At 47.5% G+C, this 15,916-nt stretch overlaps 1 protein-coding gene across 9 annotated transcripts in view; it reads left to right on the top strand.

Moving 5' to 3' along the window:
- The first annotated feature begins 812 nt into the window (after positions 1 to 812).
- The window catches only part of celf2 (cugbp, Elav-like family member 2), a 213,383-nt gene continuing 198,279 nt past the window's right edge, over positions 813 to 15,916 (top strand). For 3 of the 9 annotated variants that reach the window (XM_084345256.1, XM_084345244.1, XM_084345254.1), the window contains exon 1: positions 817 to 1,040. In XM_084345256.1, the coding sequence (XP_084201382.1) occupies positions 988 to 1,040 (53 nt within the window). In that variant the 5' untranslated portion in view covers positions 817 to 987. Of the gene's footprint in view, positions 1,041 to 15,916 lie in introns of all 9 variants that reach the window. The other 6 variants (XM_084345258.1, XM_084345245.1, XM_084345252.1 and 3 more) reach the window with 5 other exon arrangements.

The raw sequence follows: 15,916 nt of genomic DNA, 5'->3' as shown, positions 1-15,916 counted from the left end.
ACGTCACAGTGCGTCAGTGTCACAGAGATTTAAGCCTGCTTTAATTTAAATAGCTGCTTTCATCGTGTTTTTATTCACAGAGTCGTCGGAGGTAAATCTTTAAAGGGACAGTGAAGAAATTCAAGCTCTGAATTTTAATATTTATAATATTAATGAGGTGATAATACAAACACCGTTCTCAGAAGAAAACACTGTTTGAAGCTAGAAAGGTGGCGGGGTCCGCCACATATGAACAAAGCAAAACAGTATGAAATTGTCCTTTTGTTTATTCAGTCGTGAAAACAAAGAGCGTTTCTCCTCTGATTGAAATTTCTACATACTGCACCTTTAAAAAAAGTGAAGCTGTGACTTGTCTTTTATTCTTGTAACTCTTTTCTTCCAGTGGAGTAATTCTGATTTTTCTGAATGCAGAACATTTCAGAATAAATGTCATTTCTTTGCATTCAGACAAGTTCATTTTCATGTGAAACATCTGCTCCCCGCTGACAAAAAGACACGAGGAGGAAAGATTTTAAGCCCAAAAAAATGAAAACAAGTCGCTGGATGGACACTTTTTACAGTGTGCAAAAAAAAAAAAAAAAAAAAAAAAAGGTGTGTAAACTCTTATTCCCCCGGGTGCATTTAAAAAAAATGGGTAAATGAGTTTCCTAGGTGGGGTTTACCCTCCTCTACTGTACATCTCTGCATTCCCAGCAGCAGCGGAGGGAACCGGAGGAAGCTCTGAGACGCGTCCGCAGCGCGCAGCCTGAGTACGGGAGGGGGCGGAGGGAGAGAGAGAGAGAGAGAGGGAGAGAGGGAGAGAGAGAGAGAGGGAGAGAGAGAGAGAGCTGTGACAGCGCTCATCACCCACTGAACAACCAGGACGGGTTGCATCCGAGCAATCGCTGCCATTCGCAGACGGAGTTTACAGCCTTTGCGCCGCTTTTTCTTTCGATCTTTTTCCGCCGCACCCCCTCCCTGTCCCGGTGCTGCCTCAGCCAGTCGACCATGGTTTCTATAATTTCAGACCTGGACCCTCTGAAAAGCTGGAACGTGTTAAGGTAAGCGCCCCGGTCAGTTTTCCTCCCACAGCCCCCCTCGCCATTGTGATCGCAGAGAAGAGGGGAGAGAGAGATAGAGAAAGAGAGAGAGAGCGAGAGAGAGAGAGAGAGAGAGAGGGAGAAGTGCGCTGCTGGTGTGTTGTTGTGTTTTTTTTTTATTATTTGGAGAGAATAAGGGAGGGACGCGGTTCGAGCATTGCAGCTCGCCGCCTTCTGGGCTCTGGTTCCGGCGCTGTGCGGTGCGTAATTACGCACGGATTGCGCCGTTTGGCTCTAATGTGCGCTCTTTCTACTTTCTGGGCTCTTCTTCTTCTTCTTCTTCTTCTTCTTCTTCTTCTTCTTCTTCTCCTTCTCCTCCGCTCCTCTGCCCTGTCATGAGTCTGACGCACGCAGGCTGCTCCGTGTCTGCGTACATCTCATTAACCCCGCGACGCTGCCCCGCGCGGCGCCTCATCATCACCGAGCATCTCCAAAAAAACTTCGTCCATTCCGGCGCAGAAGTAAGAATAACACTCGTTTATCACCCTCGACTCCCCTCTCCCCCCCCTCCCTCCTCCTCCCCCCCTCCCCTCCCCTCTTTTCCACCCATGCTGATTTGGTCCCCTCCAAATGTTGAAGAGCCTCACACACGCGCGCGCTGCCAAACAGTCCGCCCCTCCAGGAATTTATCTTGAAACATTTACTCGTGGCTGATTGCCTGCAACGCAGCGCTTTTTAGAGAACATTAAATTTTATCTCCCGAGCTCCAAAACATGTTTACCAGCGCTGCTCGGCAACAGCAGCCGGGTTACTTACACCTCTGGCAGCAAAGGGATGCAGATCTGCCTCACCCAGCCTCCCTCTGCCCCCCCTGAGGTCAAAGGTCAAACTCCTTCCCTCACCTCCACTCTCCTTTTTTCCCCCCTTCTTTCTGTCAAACACCTATTAGACTCGCAGGCAGGACACATGGCTCTATCTCGGACCTGCAAATCACCATGAATACATTCGCTGTCATTAAGGGTCTCGGCAGAAAAGCCCATGAATTTAAAAAGCCGGAATTTAAAAAGGCCTTGTCCCTGAATATTTCAGCCATTTGATAAATAAGTCATTATTCCCTCGACAGACTCGGCGGCAGCGGCGGGGACTATCGCAAATTCTATTTTAGAAGCGGAGCGAGGAGACAGAACCCTCAAGACCCTCAAATTATTCTTTTAATGCTGCCTCTCCCCTCTTTTATCATTTTTATCCCCCCCTCCACACACACACACACACACACACACACACACACACACACACACACACACACACACACACTCCTCTTCTGCCCACCATCATTATCCACAAATCCAAAATAGAAAATGAGCGGAGTAATGTAGAGCAGGCATATTTCAGTAAACCGCTGATGGACGGAGGAGGGGGGGCTAAATGATGTCATTCCCAAACAGGCGGTGATGACCATCCGGACTGAGAAATAGGGCACGCAGCTGACCTGACACACACACACACACACACACACACACACACACACACACTCATAAATAGCCGCGGCAGAGAGTTTCTCTGCGGACGCGCTCTCCCCGCTCCTCTCGGTCTATTTGCTGAACAGGGACAGATCTCCTGGTGCCGTTAAAAATGTCACTTCCAGCTAATTTTAGCGCGGATAACGAGCCGATAATCGACCTCAGGCATCGGCCTCGCGGCGGCCATGTTGGCTTTTTCCGAGCTGAAAGGTCAAAGGTCAAAAGTAATGAGATGCAAACTTTTTTTTTTTTTTCCCATCTGGAAACTCGAGAAGAGATTTTTAAATTTTTGGTTCTCTTGAGAGCAAGAAGAGACGGATCGGTCGGTCGAGAAGGAAAGCAAAGGAGGAGAGAGGAGAGGAAGGATGGGAGGAGACGGGAGGAGACGGGAGGAGACGAGGAGGAGACGGGAGGATTACCTTCCCTCCGTCTCTCCTTCCTCTCTTCTCTTTATTAAACCTTTGTTCTTGCAGATTAGAGGCAGGAGCAGCTGTCCCTCTCCAAAGACCGCCGCATCTTAATAAAGACCAGCTTACTGCCGGCCCATCGCTCACACTCTCTCTGGGGTCACACACACACACACACACACACACACACACACACACACTCACACACACACACACTTTCACCAACTTGCTCGCTCATTCCCTCACACACACACACGAACGAGCACTCACGCCCACAAACGCTTTTCTCAATCATTTATGATAATGAGGCACCTCGGCGGCCGCAGCGTCGTTCGCTTGCATCGTTTTTTTCCCCCTAATGAGACTCACCTCCGTCACACACACACACACACACACACACACACACACACACACACACACACACACACTCAGCGTCAACAAGAAAGTGTGTGTGTGCACCAGGAGGGGGTGAAACAAAGATGAGAGAGCAGCACAAACACTCGATTTTTACATTTTCTAGCAGGAGACGACGCAGCTGACGGCTGAATCTGTGGCGTTGCCGTCGAGCGGCGGCGGCGCTGTCGTGAGAATCAATCTCGGGCTGGTGAAACATGACAAACAGAAGCGTCGTTAAGATTTTATAAACATCACATCGGAGCGGATGAGAGACGAGACCTCGCCTGCTGTAGCACAATTAGGCGACATGATCTGCATATTAGCACGATCAGCTGATTAATGCGGCTCTGTGGAGTGTGATTCACTTCAAACTGCAATAAGGAGCAAAATGCAAGTGACAAAATGTGTGTGTGTGTGTGTGTCGAGGCGAGTGCGATCTGATCAGCGGCGGTAGGGGTGTGTCGTCTGCAGACACACACACACACACACACACACACACACACACACACACTCCGGAGGGGAGAGCAGTGGTTGGATGTCAGGAGTCTTGTCGGTGCCTCTCGCGGTGCACGCCACATATCTGAAGTGCAGTTCAGTTATTCCATAATGAGAAACAGCATGCATATTAATTCCATCTGATTACATCCAGCTACCACACACACACACACACACACACACACACACACGCTCGATGAAGACGAGGTGTGTTCTGTATTCAATTAGTGTGAGGAGAGAGATTCTGTTAGATTCGTCGGAAACGAGAAGATAAAAAGAGAAAAACGACCAAAACTAGAAAATGTCTCCGCCTTCTCTTCCCTCCGAGCGTCTCCGCCGTCGGCCAATCGTCTCGAATCCTTCCCCTCCCGCAGGTGAACCGACCGTCCTGCGGCGCTCCGAGCGGAAAAAGAAAAAAAGTGGAAGGGGTGGTCGACAGCGTGAGGGGGGGCTTGACCTTTGACCCCGCCGTGTTGGTTTTAATTAATCCACTTAAAGGGTTCGTCCGCTCGCGTTGTGTGTCGCTTTGTGTCCCGGGCCGGACCGAGGAGGAGGAAGAGGCACAAATCCGTGCAGCCTAATTACCAGGACCACCGCTTGAATCTTTAAATCCTCCCCCCTCCTCTGATCGTGTGGCGCTTTATCTACAAGACAGAAGCTTTTTCTGCTGCCAGGATTAGACTGGTTTTAACTGAGGGGTCCGAGTGAAGACGTTTCGCAGTGACAGTCGGTGTTTTATATTTCAATTTGAGCGTTTTCAAGGTTAGAAATCGACAAATTCAAAGTGTTTTTTTGCCCCAGAATTTCAAAATCATCACGCCGGACAAAAACGGCTGCTTTGCCATCGCTTTGAATCCAAATCCAACTTTGGAGAAGCTTTCCATCTTTCCATCTGTGTGTTCTCACATGTAGGAAATGAAGCTTATTTGTGTTTTTCCACGCTGCTCTGATCGGTCTCTCTGTCCTGATTTGCTCCCTGAACGACTTGAATTTCGACTCGTGTGAGCGATGACGTCGTTTCAGTCACGTGACGTCCTAACGAGCCGTTTTCCCAGGGTTCACTCTGGGTTCAGAGGAAACACTTTAGATGTGGCGCTGCGGTTGTTTTTTGGAGATCTGCTGCCCCGGAGCCCGTCGAGAGGTCGATGTCGGGGGCAGAAAAACAGCTGAAACTGTAAATTTATCTGCATATTTTGATTTGCAGAGTCAACTTTGGGATGATTTGTACAATTATAAAACATTAGAAGCGATGTTTAAATCATAACTGGACATTTTCCTGGTGTTTCTGCTCGACTGGAGCTCGTTTTTTTACACGTCACTTAGAAGACGTGATGCAGGAGGAAGTCAGGTGACACTGTTTTTAAAATGAGAGCAGTGGCAGCGGCACAAAATATCGGGATGCCCGCGGGTGGTGGGGGGGGGGGCTTAAAATCCACTCCCCGCTTCCCACAGCTGTCAGTCAAAGCCTCGCGAGCGCCGAAGAACAATACGGCATTCAGCATCCGAGTGACGGAGGCGGACAGGGCGGGCAGCAGGAGAAAGAGAGGGGAGGGCTGAATTCCTCCGAAACCCCCTGGAATCAGCGAGGGATAATTACATAGTCGAGTGCGAGAGTGCGTCACAAAAACACAAAGGGACGACAGGGAGGGAAGAGCCGCCGAGGAGACGGGAAGAGGAGGAATTAGAGGAGAGGATGAGGAGCGAGACTCGTCCAGGTGTGAAGCAAACAGTGTTTTAATGACAAAGTTGGACGTTGTTCAGTCGGTGCCGCCTCTGATGAGTGACATTACATTATCAGTGTGGGATTCACTCGAGTGCTCGAAGTTCCTGTTTGAGGAGATTTTAACTTTTAGCTCCACGAAAGTTAACGGTGAAGCTCGAGCACCGAGGTGTGAAGTGTCAGGACACTACTCATGATTTCTGCCCACCATGCACAAAGAAGGGATTAGGGGTCCTGCTGTACACTGGCGTATTTTAAAGAGAATATAACTGAAGATAAACAGCAATTTATATTTTAATTTTCATCTCTAAACATCAGGTGGGCCAGATCAAACCCTGTGGTGGGCCGACTCTGGGATCAGCTGAGTTAAGACAAGAAAAGCGACATTTTTTGGGGGATTTGTTACATTTTGCATTTGAAACCATCAATCAATCCTCAGAATTGCTGCTGAATATCTTTATCATCTGCTCAGTAATCATTCCAGCGGCACAAATGTACATAAAGTTGTTAAAATGAGCTCCAGTTACACACGTCGCTCATCGTCATGTGCGTGCTGTGTATTAATAGAGCGGCAGTCGAACGAGGTGTGAAGCTACTCGGATCGCATGATGACACATCTCACCTCGTGATAAACTTAGTTAATAGCTGACACTCTGAGTAAAAACCACTCTCGTTAGAAATGTGGTGAAAAAGCACCTCGGCTCTTTTTCTCCCCTGAAGGTTAAATGTTTGATTTCACAAGAGATTCTCAGAACACGGTCTGACGGAGTCATGCAGCACGTTTAACTGCAGTTGAAGCAAAGCAAAGGATCATTTTCATCACATTTTCTAAACATGGGAGCATGAAGATGTTTATTATTGTTGTTTTGTGCTGATTCTGAGACTTTTGTCGAGTTTTTCCGAGCGTTAAAAAACATCCGGTGAAACGAAAACGGACACATTTTTTGAAATATGTGTCAAAATGTCAGCGAGCTGTTTCCTGTGTCTCCTCCTGCCGCCAGAGTCAGAACCCCGGTACTGTTCTGCCTTCAGTCACAGCGCAGCGTCGCCATCAGCCCCTCAGACACAGTGTGTGTGTAGTGTGTGTTGACGTAGGTGTGTGTGTGTGTGTGTGTCCCGTCCTCTGCATGCGTTGCCAGACTCTGCGTTCATCTCGCTTGAATTCTTCCAAAAGTAAGATTACCTACCGCAGGCTTACAGATCACACACACACACACACACACACACACACCACACACACACACACACACACACACACACACACACACACACACGGAGGACATCGTCTGTCCCTTTAATGTTATTTTTGACTGAAACAAGTGTTGTTGTTGTCACGTCGGATGCTGTAGATGCTTTTTTTTTTTCCCACCACCCCAACAACAGAGATCAGCTTATTCAACAGCAGCCGCAGGGATTTCAAACAAGACGGCAGCACACACACCTCACATGACGGCCTGCGTGTGTGTGTGTGCGTGTGTGTGTGTGTGTGTGTGTGTGTGTGTGTGTGTGTGTGTGCGTGTGTGTGTGTGTGTGTGTGCAGACAGTACAGAATCAGTGAGTATGAGGTAATCAGACAAGACAAAAGTTTCTTTCTGAGCTCTTTTTTCTTTGTCAGTCCTTTATTTCTCAGTTTTTCTTTCCTTTTCCTGTGCTCTCTCTCCCTTGCACCAACCCCTCCTAACACACACACACACACACACACACACACACACACACACACAAACACAAACACACACACACACACACAAACACGAACACGCACACATACACTAATCATTCCCTCTGGCTGTATTTTAGTGCTGTACTTTGTTACAGTCTTATTCTCACGACGACCAGGCCCACAAAGAAGCTGTATACCTGCGAGTGTGTGTCTGTGTGTGTGTGTGTGTGTGTGTGTATCCCCTGGCGACACACACAACCGCCTTTGTGCCGTATGGCTTAAGAGACACAGGAAGGATGGAGTAGACCCTCTCCTCCTCCTCCTCCACCTCCTCTCTTCTTATAGTTTCTCCTTCACCTCCCGGTCGTTATCCGCGGCGGATTTCCTCCACGCTCAGACTCCTCCACCTCCTCCTCAGCTTTTCTCCCCTCGCAGTGATCCTCTACAAGCATGTAACCGGGTGGAGGAAGACGATGAGGGGGGGAGGAAGAGAGAAGGGTGGTGGAGGAGGTGGAGGTGGAGGAGGGGGGAGAAAAATAGATCTTGTCTGAATAAATAAACAGCTTTCACTTGCAACCGAATCGGAAAAGCTTAGTGGAGTAAAAGAGGAGGAGGAGGGGGTGAGGAAGAGGAGGAGGAGGAGGAGGAGGAGGAGGAGGAGGAGGGGAGTGAGAGTCAGCGAAGAAAGAAAAACATTGGCACCCTGCCCGGTGAAAATAAGAAAAAAAAAGGAATTAAATCTCTTTGTGTGTGTGTGTGTGTGTGTGTGTGTGTGTGTGTGTGTGTGACTGATGGATGCTCAAAGTGAAGCCAAAAAACAAAAAACAAAAACTGCACACAATGCACGACCAGAGGCCAAATGCAAAAAAAAAAATCAACAACTGACCAATCAGAGCGAGCGTTTGGACGTGCAAGGATCACTTCAGTAGGTCAGACTCAAGCTGTGCAGCACCAGAGGCTATCTGTAAAGGAAATCATTCCCCTTCATGTAGATGGAGACGCTCTCCAAATATTAATGTTTTCACTTCACACGCGGAAGAAACCGAACAAGTTGATGATAATTGAGGCGATAAATGTTGCAGATGATATTAAAAACCCTCATCCGGTTTTATATTGTTGTCATAACGAGTCGGAGTTGATTGAATAAACTGAAGAGCATCGTCGTTAGCAGCCCCCGTTTGGTTTCACTGGGAATTTCTACTGCTCCACGGTGTAAAATATAGCTTTTTCTGAATGAGGTTTGGCATGAAAACGGTCCAAAAAAAAAAAAAAAAACCGGCCGTCAGCACCTTCATTCCAGAAAATAACCCGACGAGCTTTCACAAACCCGCGTCGGTCACACCGCAGAGAGGGAAAAAATACAGAGAGGATGAGAGGGAGAGCTAATGAATTATGGGTGGCCTGTGAATAGACAGAGCGAGAGAGAGAGAGAGAGAGGTCTGCGCTCTGTCGCTCTCTTCCTCCTCCTGGGTTATGGAAGTGTCACGCTGTGAGTGTTGCCATGCAGATGGTGACCCTGGAGTGTTGCAAAAGCGAGGAGGAGGAAGGAGGAGGAGGGGGAAGACGAAGAAGAAGGAGGAAGAAAAACAGCAAGCCGAAGAGAAAAAGAGAGAATTGTTTTTTTATGGTTTGAATACAGGAAGTGAAGCTGATTGCCTGCAGAGGGGCCGTCGTACAACACGTGTTGGTTTGCTGATAACTGCCTCGTTCAGATATGAAATGCATCGATCGGCCAGCAGCATAATCACATCGCGATCGAGGGAGATGTTTGTTTGTCTCTTCTTCTTGAGAGGGAGGGTCGGGGGTCAGAGGTCGGAGGCTGCATGTCATCGACAGAGGAGATAAACCAGAGCATGAACAAGAGACTGAACACATGCAGCTCCACGAAGGAGATCACTCACACGCTTACACAACTGTTGGAGAAGAGGGGAGAGCGCTGCAGGGTGGAGTCCAGATAGCGGGAATACTGTATGATGTAACAACCAGAGCTGATTCGCTCCAGACTCACAGTGTGTGTGTGTGTGTGTGTGTGTGTGTGTGTGGAAGAGAGGAAAACCCCCTTTCGCAAGCCAGCGCTGAACATTAGCTGCTCTAGTTGTCCACTTGGAATGTGAGTTTAGACTCAGAGGTCCAGTGCGTCAGATTCAAGGGTAGAAAATGAAATACGATGTTCACGATCAGGTTTTAATGTGTGCATCATCACCTGAACCTACGAGCTGTTGGCAGGGAATCATGTTTGTGTTAGCTTAGCATGAGCCTTTTATATCTACAGAGGGAGCCGCCGCGTTTCTACTGCAGCCCAGAAAGGACAAACCTAACAGCGACTCCAGAGAGGGCCTTCACCGTTAGCTTTGTCTGTATAGCAGCCGCCGTAGGGGAGGGTGAGATGAGGTGTATTCAGTTGGTTGCATCAGCTGCCCCTGTACACAGGTGGCTTTCACCCTCACGCCAGCGCTGTCTGCTGCTACGTCGCCCTCCAACCTCGTCCTTACATGTTGAGCTTTTGCAGTTGTTGACCAAGACACCCAGGCACAGAAAGCACTTGGTAAGGGTCAGGAAAAGATGCATGCTGGCGTGAAATACCTGGTTCTGTCGCCACAAACAGCTGGAAACTGTCCTGAGTTCTCACTTAAATCACGCAGTTTTGTCGGCGAATACACGGCTGGAGATGTTTTGACTTTACGCCACAAATATCTGTTTTTTGTCGACACAAACACGGCTGGAAATTGTCCCGATATCTCATTAAAAACTCTATATTAAGATGTAATATTCGCTTTAAATGGTCAACTTCTTAGTGGAGGTTTCTCTGGTGTTCTGTCAGTCCAAAATGTAAAAAGCAAAATAATGAGGATTTTCATTTCAAACTTAATCACGTTGCTGTATGTGATGAAATCCCTCACTTCACATAAATCTTATGCAACACTCTGGTCTATCTTTGTCGGATCATCGTTTCAAGGGCGGGAATGTATAAAAAATGTACAGACTTTGTTTCTAAAGTAGCAACAAAGTGTTCAAACGTGCAAAACGTGTTCAACGATAGATGACTTCACCATGTGCGTCAACATTGGAGACTCTTGGCTTTCAAAACTTCGGGGATTTCAACAAACTTGCCGCCATCAAAAAAGACCGAAAAGGGGAAGTGTGTTACTGCAGCTGCAGGAACAGTGTGTGTTTTATGGGAGTGGACTGTTGCTTAATGTTCTGCTCACAGTCAGATGACTCCAGAAAAGAGCCCTGGAGCCATCGTGGTCATTACGCCTCATACTGAGTGTCTGTGTGTGTGTGTGTGTGTGTGTGTGTGTGTGTGAGAGAGACACATGCATATCAAGTGGAAGCAGAAACCTCAGAGAGTTCAGTGTCAGATGCGTTCAGGATATTCGTACGCAGTTTTAAAGACACGCGTGAAAATGTGTTTTTCCTCACTTTGCATTGATTTCCTGCACTTTCACCAGAACCACCGCCAACCGCACATCAAGTCGTCACTCTGAGACAGGGTTTACCTCATGGAGGGCCCACTTTTGTCCCCGCGAAATGAGACTGTGTGCACATATTTACGTCCCCGCGATGTGATTAATACAACCACACACACGCTCAGCAGGAGTTTCAAATCCTGCCCTGGCAGTCCCGACGACGCTTCTCTCTGAACCTCTTGCTTATTTCTGCAGTCGATTCCTTTCCTTTTCTCTCAGGACCGCGCTGCCACTGTTTTAAACAAAGCATCTTCTGATCTTTTGTTGCGCCTCTCTTTGACATAATCCTGGTGTCTGTTGCCGTGGTTACACTGTCTTAATGTGCCATTGATGTATAACTGTGCGTATTAAAAGCAGCGCTGACGCTCGGCGAGAGAAACTTTTCGACGTGTTCGTCTGTCTGCTACTTTCTCTCTCAACCCCTCGACGTATGTCTTCAGGCGTCTGACTGATGGGACTCCAGGTTATTTTGGGATTACAGCTGATCTTAAAGGAGCATTCTGTAGTTTATGGGGAAGAAGAGAAAGATCTTCATTGACTAAACAAACTAAACAAGCAAACTCTCTTTGTTTTCATGGCTGAATAAACAAACTGACCTTAAACAACAACACAATTTGTTTATATGTGGCGGACCCTGCCGCCTTTTCTAGCTTCAGACTGTATTTTCCCTCTGAGAACAGCTTGTTTATTCACTTATGGAAACAATATATATTTCCGAGTTTGTATTATTACCTCATTAATATTGTAAATAATACAATTCTGAGTTTCCTCTCCAAAAACTACGTAGTGTCCCTTTAATCTACTGTCTTTAAAATTAAATGTGACTACTCCTGTGCAGTAAAATTTAAAGACTGCATGGTTTTGCCAGCTTTGAAAGTGATTCATACCGTCATGACACTGAAACTCTCCAGAAATGAGACAACGTATATAAAATGTCGAACTAGAATCAAATCAGGGCTTTTGAAACACAGTCAGTCTCGTATTAATTAAATCAGCGTCGCACGTGTAATCAAAACAGATTGATCGCGGCGTGCGTTCGGTGTCTGTGTCGTACACACCGAACGTGCAGGCAATGATCTCCGCCACAGCGGCGTTATGACAACATTTCATCTCATCCCCTCGACGCCGCGCTTTGGAAGATGACGGTAATTTGGACGAGATGTTTCGAAGGCCTTGGGTTGTCTCCGCTCGCCCGGGCCTCGCGGTCCCCGGTGCGCCGCAACATTAAAGCGAGACTGGAGCGTGAACGTATGGCTGGCTATTAAATGGCAATCACACACAGAAGAGCTCTTTTTATAGACGAACACATTTCTGCTTAATAGCTCTCGGAGCAGAGTCGTCCAAATATGACATTTCAAATGAAAGCCCTCCGAACGCCAGCGCTTATTAAAATCTTTGCTGAAATCTTTCTATTTGTCAGGTTTTTTTTTTGTCTACGTGATGAGAATCAGAACGAGATCTGGATTGCAAAACCCTGAAATTCTCGACTTAGTTATGTGATCGGGCTTTTAAAGATCTCACGAGTTGCACTGAGCGTCAGAGGTGTCTGGCTCCCTCTAATAGTGTCACGCGCAGTTAACTCGCCGTACGGCGCCGTGCTCGATGTTCCGGCCCGATAACGGCGCCGGCTCAGCCCGTGGGCAGCGCTGGGAAACCTCGTGAGCCTTCTCTGCTCTGTCCCGAGATTACTGAAACCTCTCGCCCCCTAATGGCTGCTTGAGGGCGGAGTTAATGTCATCAGCGGGCCCTCTGCTCGCCCCTGGGAGCCCCGCTCCACCCTGCCCCATTAATTTCAAGTGCTACTCATATCCTCGGCCCCCTTTGCTTTCCATCTCTCGGCCCCCTCCCCTCCTTCCATCATCACCTTGGTGCGCCCAGCCCAATCTCGCCGCTCTCCGGGCTCATTTTGAGCTGTAATTGGACAGGAGTCCCGGGGGACGGTCGTCAGCACGCCCCGGTGCCTCGCGTACCCATCTCCAGAGTGGAAACGCGCCCGGCCATAGGTCGATAAGCAGCGCTCCCCGCTCGGTCCGACATTCCCTCCTCTGCTAACTTTCAATGGGAAGAATGACCGGACATCATTTCAGGACAAATGTTCTGTGTGAGCTCAAAACAGGCCCACAGCGAGGCACGAGAGGCTGACCTCCACGTGAAAACACGCTGGGAAAACATCTCCAGCTCGTCACGGCACTTCTGCCTCTAATTGAGCCCTGAAATGAGTTTTCTTAAAACAAGTCGGGCCGTAAAAGATGTTTCAACTGGATGAAAAACACTAATAGTTAAAAGAATTTTATAAAATCAAGTTTCATTTTCCTGTTTCAGGTGGATGACAGGTGTAACTGAAACAAGGAGATTCAGCTCTGTTAATCTTTGACTCCTCGTTGCAATTTCTTTCATTGTTTCAAGAACATTTTGCTCATTTCATCTCTTGATTTTTTGTTTTTTTCTTCCTGTATATTGGAACAAGTACAGAAGGTCTGAGGCAGGTTGATTCAGCGAAACCAAGAAAATTAAACTTACTTGAAACAGTTTGAAAATCTTCTCCGTGTGCAGGAGATTCACTTTGTTTCAGAAGAAAACAAGACTGAGAATTAAATTAGCGATTTAAAATGCCTTCAGCCAATTACGTTTAGTTTAGCTCTGTTTGTCTGAGCAAGGACAGTGCAGGAATTAATAAAACACAGGGAAATACATGAGTACAAATGCCAGAGTTAGCTAGAGGAATTAGCCAAGGTGTTAAAAAAGGCTTCTTAAAATGCAACGAAGCAAGAGGAAACAAAACAAGAGGAAACAGGACATAAACAACATTTGTGAGCAGAACAAGCAGATACACAAAGCAAACAGGTTCAGTGCTGACATGTATTTGTATTAACCAGACATTTTCTATTTGTTTTTTACAAGATCTGTTCATGTTGAGCTGTCAGATGTGATTTGGAGCTGTAGTCCAGCCTCCTGAACCTCTGACAGACCGAGCTGACTGACTGACTAAAGGCACTTTTTGAGTAATGATGCAACTTCCTCTGACCGACCCCCTCGTGACCCGATCAGTATCGGTTCTTCTGTTGCTTTGGGCCAAGAGTGGCACTGAGCACCAGTTTGCATATTTCATCAGATCATTGCAACTTAAAATCTGATATTTTTTATTGCTTGTTTGTATCGTAGCTCACTCCTGTTGGCCTGTGACCAGCGTCAGAGGCTCCAGAAACATCTTGGCCGCTTCTGAAGACGATTTCTAATGAAGCGAGACTGAACTCGGCCTTTTCACTTGATTTTTTTAAACATGTGACTTAAATCAAAGCTGCTGTAAGTGATATAAGTGTATTAAATCAAGTGTAAGTAGCTCTGTTTTCCAACAGTAATCAGTTATAGAGTGTTTGGTCCTCCAGCTCCTGGTATCCCTGCTTTCTTTGTCCAATCAGGAGTCCATGTAGAGGCGCGTGAGAGGAGGGAGGCGGATTGCTAAGTGTGAAACGGACAGGAAGTCAGCTTCAACGACGCCCACAGCAGCTTTAGATTAGTATCATGTCGCATCAACACAATAACAGGAAAAAGGTGCCATATATTAGGTCATACTTGGGGAGGATGAACACCAACCTTCAGGCCTTTATCACAACCTGGCAACCACAAAGTTGTTCTTATTAATGGCTGAATGAATCCAGCCTTGATTTAGGACTTGTTAGCCGCTTTAAAGAAACGCTTTATGAGACAGCTGCATCAGAAAAACTCGACGTTTCTCAGTTTTGAAATAGAAATTTGTAATTCCAGAGATCTCCTCCAACTTCACAGAGAAAACCACAGCCGTGAGTGCATGAATATGTGAGTGATGTCCTGCCTTTTCCCCGCCAGAAGACATCTTATTACATTCACCCAGTGACTACATCAGGCACGAATATGATCCCTGCCATTCTGCCGCCCAACACACACTCGCACAGACGCACACTTATATATCTGTCGGTGGTGTGTTTGGGTCTCTCTCCCCGTGCCGGCTTTTTTCCTCGAGCAGCATTTGTGCTGGTAATCTGTCATACGAGCTCGTCTCATCAGAGGCACGGGAACATTTGGAGCTGCGAACAGAGGAGGCAGGATAACACCCCAAAAGCTTCCTGCTCTCTCTCTCTTATTGCCCGCGGCTCAATCCCAACTATCTCAAATCTCTCTCCTTATCTCCTCTCCTTTTATTGCCGAAGCTTGACGGGCACTTGACAGTCGAGGTAAAAAAAAAAAAAAGCCACCAAATTGGGGGGGCCGTCGCCGTATACCTGCAGCTCCCCCCAGAGGCCGGCTGAATTTCACCTTAACGATGAAGTTATTTTTCTTTTGTCTCCGAACATCTGTTTAACGCTGAAGAGCTCTCAGACGCTCTCAGTTTTTATATAATCATTCTCGCCGCTGACCCGTCCTCTCACACCGGCGCCGCGACAATTACAGCTGAATACCTGATGTGTGTGTGTGCGTAACAGAAAAGAAGAGAGGAAGGAAAGGCAGGCGGTGGAAGTGGAAGTGGAAGTGGAAGTGTGTGTCGGGAGGCTGTATTGGCATTCACGCGCCGACGGATGAAAGCGGGCGTCGCCGTTAATAATTGAAAGAGTGCTTAACAACAGGAGCGCTAACCCCTTCGCCAAGACAGCTTTTAATAACCAGGAAGGTTTCACATTTCCAGTTCTCCACTTTTTCATCTCTGGCCCTCTTCCCTCCCAACACCGCCTCCCCCAACCTCCCCCGTCCGCCCTCACCTCTCGTCTTCTTCAGAAGCGCTCTCGGCTGTATTCACAGGAGCAAAGGAATGCAGCCGACGAAGCATCTGTCCGTCTCTTTTAAAAAACACAGCAGAAGAAAAGGTGTGTGTGTGTGTGTGTTTACACCATTAAAGTGGGCACATTGTGCAGGAGTGGATAGCGTACCGCGTCTATTCACGGGGAAGTGTATTTATTACGTCTCCCACATTATCCCTCTGTCCCTGCTGTCTAGTTGAGAGATATGTATTTGTTTATGGAGGCGCTCCGTCGCCACTCTTAATGCGCTCGCCGCTCACCCTCATTAATTCGCTTGATGGTCTTTGATTTGCCGGGCATCACTAAGTCGCATTAAGAAATGTATTTCCCAGCTCTTACTTAACGACGCTTCCAGAACCAGCGCAATTAAATGCACATTTAAATGCTCAAGGTTTCCCCTCTGCATTCATGAGCGGAGACAGGCGCTTGATTAGTGCCCTGCAGAAAATTTAAGCAG

This window comes from Pagrus pagrus, assembly GCF_965226575.1.
Source record: "Pagrus pagrus genome assembly, chromosome: 23".
In the NCBI taxonomy this organism is placed as follows: Eukaryota; Metazoa; Chordata; class Actinopteri; order Spariformes; family Sparidae; genus Pagrus; species Pagrus pagrus.
The sequence above is the reverse complement of the archived record's forward strand: the minus strand, read 5'-3'. Positions and strand labels throughout refer to the sequence as shown.